Source organism: Girardinichthys multiradiatus, chromosome 12 (assembly GCF_021462225.1).
Source record: "Girardinichthys multiradiatus isolate DD_20200921_A chromosome 12, DD_fGirMul_XY1, whole genome shotgun sequence".
Lineage (NCBI taxonomy): Eukaryota > Metazoa > Chordata > Actinopteri > Cyprinodontiformes > Goodeidae > Girardinichthys > Girardinichthys multiradiatus.
The window spans coordinates 3,641,326-3,655,925 of record NC_061805.1 but is presented as its reverse complement, the minus strand read 5'-3'; the positions used below and the strand labels follow the sequence as shown (position 1 = coordinate 3,655,925).

Here is a 14,600-nt window from a genome sequence, read left to right as displayed (position 1 = left end):
GGTATTGGGGTTAGAGTCCATCGAGTTGATCAAATGTACTATCAACATGCAAGACGCGAATCCATGACACTTAAATATAGTATTCAACCAAATTTCAAAGCAGTCCTTTGCAATTGCGATATTGCACACATTGGTTTTCGGTGGCCATGTGGTTTTTGTTTGGTGATGTGCCAGTGATTGTGATGCAGCAAAGGATTGTGGGATGTTTAACTGAAGAAGAGAAGCAATGTTAGCAGTGTGATCATTTTTTCACGGTGTCGATAGGCTAGGGAAATATAAATATAATATCATAGGTATCAGTTATCAGCCATAACAGGAATATTAATATTAATATTGCAGAGAGGATACTGCAAGCTGTTTTATTTAGATTAGAAGACCACTAAATTAAGTTATGAGCTCTTTGTACATGGTTAATGCTTTTACTAAGGTTTGCTGGGCTGACGCTAGAAAATGGATGCGCACCCCGTCCTGTCATTATGACTGCTCTGCCAAAAGTAAACCAATACAGTAGATCTGAAAAAGTGGTAACGAGTTAAGCAGAAAAAGCAGACCAAGATTGCAAACATGCTGCTAAATTAGCTGCTAGTTAGCCAGTAGCTGCCAGAGGATAGGACCGTTCCTGTAGTTTCCATTTGCTTGTAGTGTGTGTTTCTAAGGTCCAAAGTAGAGCTACATTAAGGACTTGGATAAAGTAGTTTTTAAGTGCAATGCAGCTTATACTGACGTTAATGGTGCATTTATTTACAAACTGTATTACTAACTATACTAATACTATTCTATTCATTAACACCAGTAACCATTTATTCCCTCTAACATGAGTTAGTTTATAAAGCCGCAGAAAAAGGGGGGGGGGATGACGCTGATGTGTCTGAGGAGGAGCATAGAACTACAGTACATAGAAATTGACCGAGACGATTCTACCATCTCTATGCTTCATCACCTGGTCAACACTTTCTAATCCTAAACCCATTTCTGTTTTAAGAGTAACCCTTCTTCTCAAACACCTTTTATCTTTATTTGGATTTATTCAATCCTATGTATTTGAATACAGTTCTGCAGACCAAAGATGTAGCATCTCGTCATCAAGTAGCAGTTTAAGTTTATATTCAGATTTACCAGAAAATTCTTATTTTGCTTAAGATTTACTCCAGGGTCTAATTGAACTTTACTATTAAAAATGTATTCTTTGACTCCTAAACATTTGTTTTAACATGTGTTGAGCTTTGATAGCAACAAGCTTATCCAGCTTTAGTCTTATCACAGCCAGGTGGTCGCATTACTAGCGGCAACATCTCCCCTCTTCACTTTGTTATAACCCCATCTGTTCCTCTAAGACTGTCTGAAGCAAACTGAAACTCCTTACTGTCATGCATGGATGTCTTTATTGGAGGGGGCAGGGGGATAAAGTGGTGCCCAAGGGGTAAAGAAACCTTCTCTACTCTGACCTCTCAGCAAGCATGGGATTCATTATGTCCTGCTGCTGCTGCAGTGAAAACAATGATCTATCTGTAGCTCTGCTTCCTCTCATCCATCTTGCAAGTGGGAAAGAATGATTGATTGAGCAGAGAGCTGATGTCACACAACTAAAGACCTGTTTTTTTGACCTTTTCTCACCCGAGGTTATAGTCCATCTTCATTGTCTGATCACAAACTTTGTACATGTGTGTAAGTTTTGTGACTGTAATGACCTCGTTAGAACCCTGGAATCTGGGATGTGCAGATATATTAGTGTAAAATGGTACTGCCCAAGTGTTCTTCTTTTGTGTCACATTGGAAGCTGGGCTTTAAAGTGTAGTTTGTTAGTTTACCACCTCAAATCAGGTATTTTAATTATTTGTATGGATTCCTTTATATGGTAATGTAATTAAAGATTGAGACACGTTCAAACTGTCATTGTTTCTTTAGTATAAAAGAGAAAGTAAGGGACAAAACTGAGCTAAATTGGTTGTACTCATTTAGGGAACGTCATTTTTCGTATTGGTTTCTGTCCAACATTGTACTAACTGTATGTAAGGGGGCTGATAATATTGGCAAGCACTTTCTGTAAACCATTTATTCCTTCTTAATCACTTTCTGCTTAGTCAAGTTAGTCAAATGCTTTACAATATGTTCCAGTTTCTGTTGGAAGTGTAATCAGCATTATCAACACTTGTGAATTGAGAAAAAGTATAGGGTTGTGCATCGAGTGTTGAATTAATTGGAAGTGGGACAAACATTCAGATTCTCCCAGAATCGCTCAGATTTTTAAATATAGATTCCTAGTTTCGATACCTGGTCCACCAACCAGAAGAAGCCGAAAAACACCAATGAAGACAAATCCGCAGGAAGTGTGTGCGAAACCATGGACAGTGTACGGCCACGAAGGTGTGGCTTAACTAATTAAAAAAAATGACCAGGCGGCGACTGGTCATTATGAGCAATAAGATTATGTCATGCAAAGGAGGGTGTGGGACAACATGATTAAACACCTCCAGATTCATAGTGTAGAGGTAACAGAGTGCCCCATCTTTGACGCGTTGCACCCTCCTTCCTCTGCTGCCTCTTCCTGTGGCTCTGCCACTCAGCCTAAAACCGCGCCACAGAATTAGGTAAGTAAAACAAAAAAAATATGCAACATCAATGCATCTGACAAGTTATATTCTACCTAAAACTGTGGGTCACCTCAAATGAAAATACCCAGCTAACATTAGCCCATGTCTTTGTTCATAGACAAATTACCTGAAATTGCTGACTTTAGCCAGGCAGTTGACCAGACTCTGCTAATTAGTAACATTGATATTCAAGTTCATAGGTTTGATATTTATATACTGGTTGAAAATAGCCTTTGGAGAAATTCATCAAAGAGAAGTTCATAAAAAGTAGTTCATGATTTAAAATTCATAGAAAAGTTAAGGCTAGAAGTTTTTTTTATCTTGTTCCTTATTGGGCCTGTGATAATATACCCATCTGTCTAAGATGTAGCCCACTACTGATTTGGTCATTTTAAACAGAAGCAGAACTGTGGGTAAAGAAAATGAATGAATGAGTGGATGGACAAATAAACGGAAGATCAGCATGTATACATCATTAACTGGATGCACTAGCAGGCTAGGGACCAGCGCCCTTTTGTTCTGGTGGATTTAAATCTGTGGCACATCTCTGACTTTAAAGCCTGAAACAGTAATAAAAATTATGGGGACCACTGTCACCCATAGGCGAGTACAGCAGTGGTTTACCATAGATACTCTAGAGACACACTGTTGGAGGGACATTACTGTCCAAGGAGATGCATTGGGCAACTGGGTCTGCTCGTTTTCCAAGTGCTTTTTGATCTCCTACAATTTGTTGGGTGCTTAAAAAAAATCAGTAAGTTTATTGACATGCCAGGGTTTGAATAGCCCAAAAGAGCAGTCACATGAAATTTTCTTCACATTTTAAGCTGTTGTTTCACCTAAATTTAAAAGTGGTAACTTTAAAGTTGATTAAATTGTCATTAGTTCATGTATGTTATAAGCTGGATGTGGCAATGGAATAGAGAATATCCTATTAATTAGCTTATTCATGGTAGTGGGATAGATCACTGAGGGTATCAAAAGGTCAAAGAAACACATTGCTGCCACTAGGAACTCACAGAACTAAAGGATTTTGTTAAAATCCATTCAGAAACAAGTTCTTCATTCAGACTGATGTTCAGTCTTCATTCCCCGAGTCTCTGGTTTATTATGAAAAACAGACTTAGTTACTGGAATAACTGGCAAAATGCTGTCATTTCAGTGTTGGCATTGAGCTCAGACCAGTCCAGTTGTTGCTTAAAATTTGAGGCTGTCGTACTCCGATTACTGGGCTGATGTTGTCCTTTATTAATCATTCAAAAACCTGGCTGTTTACGGGGGAAAAGTGTGAAAAAGGTAACAGGGTTGTATTGATTCTTTTGGAGCACACAAAAATTAAAGAAGAGTTCTGTGCCAATTATGTTAGGTTGAGGATTTCAATTGAAGTAAGGGATACTTAGATTTACATTTACACTATCTTGAAGTATGTGGATTGTGGCCTCATGCACAAGGAATACAAAGTTCCAGTTTTGGATAGCAAACACAACTGGATTTATTATGCTTCTCATTATTTTTTTTCAGAAAGGGAATGTTTCCTTTTTTTGGCTTGAATGGACACATACAAAATGAATGTTTATATTGCCATGACAAAATAAAGCAGACGTGAGTAGACACGGCAGCCATATGTCATATGTCTTAACCTGTAATACAGACCAGTCATGGCTTTAAAAATAAGAGTGTTCCAGAGTTTACATCTACAGGAGGAAACATTCAGCCTAAGCTGTATAATGCTGAGATGGTTTTTAGTTTTTGTGCTCTTTTAGATTGTATTCAATGTGTTTGAATAGTGACATAACTAACTAGAAAGAAAATGTTCCCTTCGTGTCTGAAGTTAAAAACGTCCATGTTGAACATTCCTGAAATCCAAAGTAGAATAAAAAATGATCAACTGCTGCTAATTCAAGAGAAACTACATTTATTATGGTTACAAATTTGCGAATGCAAAAGTGTAAAAGATGAGATGGTCACAACTAGTGTATATGATTTTATATCAGACAGAATCTTGAACCAACATCAGGGTGTATGTGAAACCAACACTTTAACTTTGCTCCTGTCTTTCACAGGTACATGGAAGGATGAACATAGCCTGGGGCTTTTTTCATTGACAATTATTAACAACAGATAAAATTAAAGATTTGTCTATTTTATGATCCTGCTGTGTTGACTGTCACATTGACAGAGTTCAAAACACATTGGTGACGTATGAGAAGCTATAAAAATACTTCCCTATTGATAACAAACCTCACTGGAGCATCGTCTCTGATGAAAAACTCCACAGTTGAAGTCTGTTGGTCTGCGTTGCCTTCTCACCTTTACTCAAACTCGGCAACAAATAATAATTATTAGGGCTGCACAATATCTCTGTATGCAATATAACGATTGCAAAGAAACCCGTGGACCCGTGTAGCAATAAATATCATTATTTGTATAAGCAGCACATAATCAGGCTCTTTATGCCAGTAATATTTATTGGTAATGGTTTGCTTTTGCAGAAAATGTTATTACACTATTCATGCCCTGAAAGAACCTTTATGAACCAGTAGTTTAATACCATATGTATTTCTTACATCTGCAAATTTCCCCTTCTAGAGATGAGCTGAAAGCGCCATATTTTTGGTGAAATATTCAGAAATACTTTATTATTCCTAAATCAAATCATACTATTAGTACATTACATGGCTCACACCAGATTTACATTACAACCTGTGTTTGTTTCTTACATCTACAATAAACCCCTGTTCAGCCAGCTTACCTGGAAGACATCTGAAGAGCCACAGATGATGAACTGATACGGTGTTGAACTGTCCAGTGGTAAACAGCACGCATTGATCATGCATAGTATGTCCCAATCCATAAGAAGAGAGACAGGGGGGTAGATGGTATGTTATTTTGATGGTGTGTTGATTGTGTTGGAGGTTGAAAAGGTTTTAAAGGTGAAAGGTTAAAGATGCAGCCTTTCTTTGTCAACAGACAATGGGTCACAGTGGAGCAGGCTCTGCCTGTATTGGCTTCTGCTGGAAACCTTTCCAGCCTCAGGCTATGATGGCCAATAAGCTGTCATGAGGATTAGCAACAGAGACCACACACTCGAGAGCTCCTTTCTTCTGTACCATGGGGCCATAATCAGTGAACTTTGACGCCTTGGACTACAGACTGAAAAGAAGCTGAGCTCTGATCTCATAAATATTTTTAGGAGCTGACCAGAAAGCAGCAAAATAAAAATTAGTGACAGATTTGTTGCGAGCCGATAGACCAGGACCCACTCAGTGTGCAAGACCACACTGTGAAGCTGACTTTGTGTAGAAGGATTAATGGTCTCAGCCAGCAAACATCCTCTGTAACTTCAGAAACCAAATGATTCTTAACTCATAAACTCATTAGAAAAATCTGCTGCTGGTAGCTTTAAATTGCAAAAATATCTTAAAAGCTTGTCACAGTTTATAGCAACAGAAGACCTACCTCATTGTACAGAAAATGCAAAGACATCATTGCTATATTTATTGTAAAGTATTGTTTTATGTCTTTCAGGTCTCCCCTGTTGGAGCTTAAGATATTTGCACATCACTAGTAAACTACACTGTACACGTGTATAATACACAGAGCCTGTGAACATTCGTGTTACATGTCTCTGTAAGTGTGTGTCAGTTCAGGGGGAGGATGACTGAGGCACGTGTGTGTTGATGTATGCTCCAGGGAGACCATATGCTGCTGTTGACTATGGAGCTGGTTCTAGGCAGGAGGAGGGGAGGGATTGTGGGGCAGCTGGCGTGTGTCGGGTCAGGGGTCTACAGCTGTTGGTAGCACGAAGGTACATTGACACAAATCGGGGGAGGTGAGTAGGTTGGTAGCTCTAATATATTGATGGCCCCGCAGTCTGCACCATTCTGGACATGAATGATGTAGCTTGCTGGGTGCTGTGTAAGTGAGAAGCAGTTACTTGGTGGCCGCACAGATGGCTGTGCGACTGATGGAGGTATGATTGGGGGGGAGTGGGAAAAAACTAAAGTTCTGGCACAAAGAGGGTAACTGATATGAAGAAAACAGATTGTTCTGCAGTTCTGGGAGACAGATGATACATCAGGCTATGCATTAAAAATCAGACAGTGTGGTCCATTTGTTGATTGGTCCATTATTTACTATAAAGATGAGTCAAATTATCCATCTTGATTTAACTTGTAGCTAAAACTGCTCCAACAGAAGTTTCCGTTGTGAGGTCCATTTTTTTAACTTGTTTTAAATGCTGCAAGGTGGTCCTTAAAAAGCATCTAGCAACCAATTCCCTACAGATGGCAAAATAATGACAGAGCTGGAAAAACAATAAGTATCTCACACGAGTTAATGGATAATGGGATTGATAATGTTGCCGTTGACAATCAATGGGAAATACAACACTCCAAATAGTTATTCTGCGTAAATCCAGCCAATGAGGTCAAGTGTAGGTTACGTTCATATATTGTATACAGTCCAATAAAATATTATAATTAGTCTGGTCAAGCAGGTTTTTATTTATTTATTTTGAACATGTTGAAAGAACAGATATGACATCACCAAATAAGGCAAAAAATAAAACAAAACAGTTGTCATTTCACTGGGTCAAAAAGGAAGAAGTTCTAACTTATTAAAAACCCCTTGCACACATTGGTTAATCCTTAACTACAGTGCTCAAAAAATAAAGTGAACACTCAAATAACACATCCTAGATCTGAATGAATGAAATATTCTCATTGAATACTTTGTTCTGTACAAAGTTGAATGTGCTGACAACAAAATCACACAAAAATCATCAATGGAAATCAAATTTATTAACCAATGGAGGCCTGGATTTTTAGTCACACACAAAATTAACGTGGAAAAACACACTACAGGCTGATCCAACTTTGATGTAATGTCCTTAAAACAAGTCAAAATGAGGCTCAGTATTGTGTGTGGCCTCCACGTGCCTGTATGACCTCCCTATAACGCCTGGGCATGCTCCTGATGAGACGGCGGATGGTCTCCTGTGGGATCTCCTCCCAGACCTGGACTAAAGCATCTGCCCACTCCTGGACAGTCTGTGGTGCAACGTGACGTTGCTGGATGGAGCGAGACATGATGTCCCAGATGTGCTCAATTGGATTCAGGTCTGGGGAATGGGCGGGCCAGTCCATAGCTTCAATGTCTTCATCTTGCAGGAACTGCTGACACACTCCAGCCACATGAGGTCTAGCATTGTCCTGCATTAAGAGGAACCCAGGGCCAACCGCACCACCATATGGTCTCACAAGGGGTCTGAGGATCTCATCTCGGTACCTAATGGCAGTGCAGCCCTCCAAAGAAATGCCAATACTCCTCCTGTCTCAAAAGTGACCAAAACATCAGCCAGAAAGCATAGGTACTGAGAAGTGGTCTGTGGTCCCCTCCTGTAGAACCACTCCTTTATTGAGTGTGTCTTGCTAATCGCCAAAGATTTCCCCCTGTTGTCTATTCCATTTGCACAACATCATGTGAAATTGATTGTCAATCAGTGTTGCTTCCTAAGTGGACAGTTTGATTTCACAGAAGTTTGATTTACTTGGAGTTATTTTGTGTTGTTTAAGTGTTCCCTTTATTTTTTGAGCAGTGTATAAGTCAATAGTGGCTATCAACTCAGTTTACCATCAGTACAGAAAAAAAATCAATGAACATAAACCGCAACAGATCTCAGTTTCAAATTTTATTAAACAAGTAACCATAACTATTACTAATATTCCTTCTACCCCTATAGTTAAGGTTTGGCCAAAAAAAGTGCTTAATGCCTCCCTGCAATCAATCTGTTACATTCTGCATTGAAAAAAAAAACCCTTTTCTTGTATTTAATTTCAAATGGGTTTAAAATTTGTGTCATTACTGTCCTTATGGTTCGGTTGTTCTACACCTGTTGAAGTTAAAGTTAAAGAAAAGGTTCTCAATGTGGTTCTGACATGGACTGATTTGAAATTTAATCCCCTCCACCACCCGTGCTCAGCTTTAGCCAGAACTGAAACATTTCTTTACAGTTTAGTACAAATATGTTAATGTGGGATATCCAGCTTATTTTCTCTTCTATTAGTATCCCCAAGAAATTAACTAATATTATAATCTTATAAATTTTTTTAATTTAGTGATAGTTTATTTTCATTAAACCATTTTTTTTTATTTTGATCAATTCTATAGTATACCATATAATAGTATATAACAGTTGTTGCATATTATCACCTGTACCAATAATATTTGTATCAAAAGTGAAAAGTATGAATTTGAGAATATTATATAATTTATGTAAATGATAAACAACTTATCCAAATATTTCAATGGATAATCTTCAATCTTTACAAGTTGTTTTCTATTACTTGAATAACGTCTGCATTTAAAAACACAAGTTTCACCAGATGTATTACAACCATAGAGAGCATGAATGCATGGGATTTTTTAATAATGTTAAGGTCCAGGTTCAGAGTTTTACAGTTTCTACAGTTTGGAATGAAGACTGATGTTATCTCACATCATATTATTATGTTCAATTTTTGACTGAAATAGCCAAAATTGTTTCTATTAGTGATGGGATAAGATTAAGAAAATAAACTATTAAACTAATTAGAGGCTTTGTAATAAATTAATTATGATTAATCATATCTTTTTTAATGAAATACTAATATTTGACACAATATGCAATGATTTTCAATTGCAATAAGTTTTGGTTAATGACTAAATCAATAAATAGACATAGTTTGGATTATGATGATGTAGAGCAATTTTTACCTTGATTTAGTGGAAACCAGAATGTGACTTCATCCAACCATATGGATCCAGATGCAGTTGCAATCAAGATGTCTTATAGCAAGAAAACCAACAGGTTTACACTGTATACTCTTCTAAATCATGCAATCAGGTTGCAAACCACGTTAAATATTTCTATATTTTACAGAATGGGGTTTCTGTCATTTAATTCAGTGTTCAGCCTTTCTCTCTGTCACCCTTCAGTCTGAATCTAAAGTAAAAACAGAAAAGTCGTCCAGGTTTAGATTTGGCTGACTAAGCAACATTAACACATATTCAGCTGTTTGTTTTTCCTCTCACCCAATCTGGATGTCCCATTCCACTACAGATATTCCCTGGCTTTAGATTTGAAATGTTGGACACTGTAGTGACGACCATCCATGACATTTATTCTTAAATGCAATGTTCAACATACTTCTTCTCCTGTTATCCACCGTAGTTTGATGACATAACCTGGTCATGGGGCTTTCGCACCAAATGTAGCACCAGCTCCATTACCCTTTAAAATCTGTGCATTTCTATTGTGTGCTCCTCACAATAATAGCTTTGCCTGCAGTGGGCAAAGCACAAATGGTGGTTTTAGCACAAGAAACAACAGCTTTTTGCAGATAAATGATCACCAGTGGTGTTGGTGTTTTTAGTTTAGCTCTACAGTGTTCCCCACTGACTTCACAGCAAGCCCAGCAAATGCTGTTCTCTGTCTGCAAGCTCCTCGCCACCAGCAAATTTTTCTGTAATTTATTAATGGAAATTAACATGTTAAAATCAAAGCTCTAATTCTTACTAAGCCACCTGTTCTTAAACCTTTATTTAAACTTGCCCTTCTCTCTTCATATTTTTCCTGAGTAAAATTGAATATGCGTGTTTAGATAAAGGTTATCCACTTTCTTAAAGAGGTGCACAAAATATTGCATAATCTGTATAGGATCTTCATTGTACAAAGGATGTCGAAATGAAATTTGCATGTTGTAGCTTCTAACGCTCTAGGGTTCTGTGGTAGGGAAACACAGACTCTACACTTTTATTACACACATGTACGATAAGTGATTTCTGCAAACTAGAACTCATTTTCTATGAGGTAACACAGGTTCCTTAATGAACCAAAGTTCTTTGCAAAGTGCCTCATTAGCATGTACACATACAGAATGGACAACAGAGTTGACAAAATGTTAAAACAGAAGCTAACAATATTCAGTAGATCTTTCAGGACTGCACATGTTTCTGCACAGATTTACTTCCAGATTTACTCTGCATTTCAAGGTCACAAATACTTCAAATAGAAATGTCTAACATGACCTTATTGCTTTTATTGAAAACCGAAAAGCAACAATTATACATGCTGCTGCTTAAGTAATATATAGATTTTTACAGTTATGTCATATCTTTTATTTATTTTTTTGATTGTGATGCAGAGACCTAAGCAAAATATATATAGATTAAATATGCTCCAAGTGTAGTCGAAGTTCATTAGACACCTATGCTCCTCACCATGACATGCATGATGTGTGTGAAGCAACTGGAAATATTTCCAGCTGAATTTATCCGTATTCTATGATAGCGAAAAGTGCACAGCAACAGGTGGGGGTGAGGAAGAACTGTGTTACTCTTTTCTGGAAAGCCAGAAAATTTCCAGCACATCAACTTATTCAGTCAAGCAAAGTTTCAGGTTCAGCTTCTTTCAGTCAGCATGAAGCACCTCCCAGGGACAGTCTTCAGTTTGTAACAATCATGCCAAATTATGTGCATAATATCTAACAGTTACCCTGCCTCTGTGTACCTTCTCACCAGGTTTTTATAGTGGCAATCCACTGGAGACAGAACCCAATGACAGCATGGGTAAGTTCAAACATTTCTGTGCCTCTTCGAAGTAAATCTTGGTTAACTTAATGTTTTTGAGTAATCTTGTAAAGAATAATGGGGTTTATTAAGGGATTTTTATTGATCATTACTAGGTTACATGCGGATGTTTCAGTTGTCAACACTGATTAAAAACCAGTTACCCCTTTTTACTGGTCAGAGTAGTCATACATAGACTTTAATTACTGCTAATAAAAACTATTAAAGAAAGAGCTCCATCTAGTGGCAAAGCAGAAACTATAAACGGATAAAATGGTTTTAATTTCTAGTCCTATCCACAAGAGGGGAGTATGACCTCTGTAGTACCAGCCTCTCCTGGATGGGGCTGTCTTTTGCTTCTGAAGCTGCAGCACTGAACATTTGTGTACATCCAAAATCTATCAGGTAAAAGTGAGCTGAATGAAAACGGCAACAAGATAAGCCTGAAAAAATAAGAACTTGTTTTAGTTTGCACTCATAAGCTTTTGTGATATAACCAGATACATTTGTTAATATAATGGTGAGATGTGGGGAGAAATGTTACACAGTGGGCTCTTGCGTTAAAGAAAACTAACATCAGAGGGGCCGGGGTGAGGCAATGGTCCAATGTTAAGGTCCAGGTTCATATGAAGTTCACTTTAGACTCCTCCGAGTGCCATTCCAGCACCAGGTGGCACTGTAGAGAGGGTCAGAGGTCAGACACAGTTGAGAAACAGCTGACCTCGCTGTGACTCCTTGCTGACCTGATTGTGTGTTGCTCTCCTTGGACATATGCTTTCTGGTCATCCTTTTCTAAACCTTTGAGAGGTAACAGGAGGAGAAGAGGGTTGTTTCTAGGCAGTGGAAGGAAGCTGGAGAGGAACTTATTAAAGCTGCACACACATTCAATGACCGGTATTGTTAGCTTGTAGCAGGATGAGGCGTAAATTTATGAGGCAATGCCTGATTGGGTTGTAAACTTGACAAGGTATGCTCGCTGCCAGGACTGCTTTCTTTCTCTCTTTTGGCCCTTTTATGCTCCCGGGATGCCTCGGTGCGAGATCTGGGCAAGGGTGATACCGAGGTCACGGGGTGGGGGGGCTGAGGCAAGGCTCTTTGGGCTTGTAAATGTTTCTAACAGGGTGGGAATTCACAGGCCTCCATTTAGTGCCCAAACACCCGGGTCAGGGGCCAAATAACTGAGCTGGCAACAGCTGTTTTCAACACCATTCCTGTAGATGTAATACTTATGTCAACCTGGATATCTTGGATATCTCAGAGACATGCAACTTGTAATTAACGTCAGAGGGCCATTGATTAAAAATTGATAGATTGATTGAGCACAGATTGAGGTGGTCTAAAAGGTAAAGCTGCTCTCTGAAATAGTCCAACTATTTTCTTCTCTGATCTTTTTTTCTTAGGTTAATTTATAATTAACAGATTCCAAAAGTCAAATCATTCATTAATTTTTTGTCAAAGATTTTGAAGACATAAAAACAGCTTTTATTGGGGTTAAACTGTAAATAATTTAAATTTCCCAAATTCATGGCCTTAATAAATAATTAGAAAAATAAATAAAATGTTGTACATGCATTTCTGAGTCTTAATAACAACTTTTTTTTTTTTTTGCTTGAATCTGATTAAAAAATGCTGAATTCCTTTATTAGAATTAAGGACAAGAAAGCAATTATTTTATTTCTGAAATCGTGAATTTTCTATTGTTGGCAAAGTTTTTCAAGCTATACATAAATGCATAATACATAAATGGATAAGAGGAAATTAGGTTAAAATATTTCCTAGTTAGTTTCCTGAGTTTGTGTCCTACGTCAATCAATAAATAGATTTGAAGATTTGAACATTTTGAAGACGGACATATTTATTCAGTTCAGTTCAGTTTTTTTTTTTTTTAGCTGAAATCCAAAATTTCTGAACACAGTAGCATTTTTGGGGTTACAGTCACATTTTTGGGGGTGTTTCTTTCTCAAAGGTTGCTTCTGAAAGATCTGCCACTAAGAGCTGATGTAACAGATACCAGTTCTCATATAAGCAGGATCTCTAGCCTAAATGGCTATTTTGTGACTTGCATCCAGAAGTATTTTGCCGCTGTGGCTTCTCCTCCTTTCACATACTGCTTGACCCTACTCCAGTACCCAGTAGCTGGAGTGAGGTTGTCATGGTATTTTGGTGACTGCATCCCTCCATGGTTAATTATTCCCAGCTTGGACTCTCAGCTGTGTTACTCGCTGGATTCCTGCATCCTTTTTTCAATCAATTTGATATTACTGTGAATCATTACTTCAAACAGAAAAACAACTTGGAATCAGTTTTGATATCCGCATGACTGTACATCAAGTTTAAAAAGGTTTTATATGTTATGAAAAGTCTCAATTTGTTTTCATTTTTGTTCGATTTTAACCACACCCTCCCCCTTTTTTGTTGTTGTAATTTTCTAGTTACCTTTAAACTTATCTGGTAATGTATACAGTGTCCCTGACGCAATGCACCTCTTAGACCTTTGGGTGGCAACCTATCCCTGCTGAAGCTCCTGCTAATGTTTACTGCCACTTGCCACCTGGACCCACTGAACTCAGCACCCATATGGAAGTACTTGGCCAGAGCCCAGCACATGCCTTTCCTTTGTCCTCACATAACTGGGATAACTTCTTATGGCGGCGTCCAAAAGTAATTCAAAGCCCACCAGGTTTTTTCTTTCTGTAAGCCCTGGATAGTTGCTTAACACTCAACACTGCTACAATTCAGCACTTCCCTTTATTCTTTTGTGGAATTTATTTGTCTTTTAAATTGAATTAGACTGTTGATCTTAGGGCACTGTTTACCTGGAGTGAATGTATAGTTAAATGGATGAATAATGAAGATACAAAACCAATTCTTTTCATTTCCTGCGCTTCCTGTGGTTGACCCTGCCTTTAGCTCTGTGAATTTAGTGTGAATGCTACCATGTGACTTGGGAGCTGCTGCTGTTGCTGACCTCTGTGCTATCTTACCATTTTATCCGTTAAAAATTCATGATTAGCCTAGATGTGATTCAGCGACCCTCTTTTTCTCTCGCTTGATTCAACTTGCGTTGGCGATAGTCGGGGTCAGCCTGCGGAGTGTTTCCAGGTCAGGGAGAAGTGGGTCACACTGTTCCCAGTGTCAGTGCCTATAACTTCACAGTGTGTGATGACAAAGCCTAACCCCACAAGGATAAACACACTGCGGTTTGTGTGGCCCTAATACGCTCTATGCAGAGAAGCATATGCGCCCGCTGCTCACAGATCTCTGCATATACTCTGTTTCATTCACAGCTCCTTCTTGTATCTCTGATTTAAAGTCAACAATGTTCAATTTCCAGAATATCGAAATGCTAGCGATATGAGTGCCTGTTTTATACCATGCTGTGATGTGAAAGTGGACTTC

The 14,600-nt window shown here is 38.2% G+C and overlaps 1 protein-coding gene across 2 annotated transcripts in view; it reads left to right on the top strand.

Annotated features, from left to right (window-relative positions):
- Positions 1-14,600, top strand: part of LOC124878388 (nuclear receptor subfamily 6 group A member 1-A) — a 156,470-nt gene that overhangs the window by 22,433 nt on the left and 119,437 nt on the right. For both annotated transcript variants that reach the window (XM_047382310.1, XM_047382309.1), the window contains exon 3: positions 11,154-11,201. In XM_047382310.1, coding sequence (XP_047238266.1) covers positions 11,154-11,201 — 48 coding nt within the window. The remainder of the gene's footprint in view (positions 1-11,153; positions 11,202-14,600) is intronic.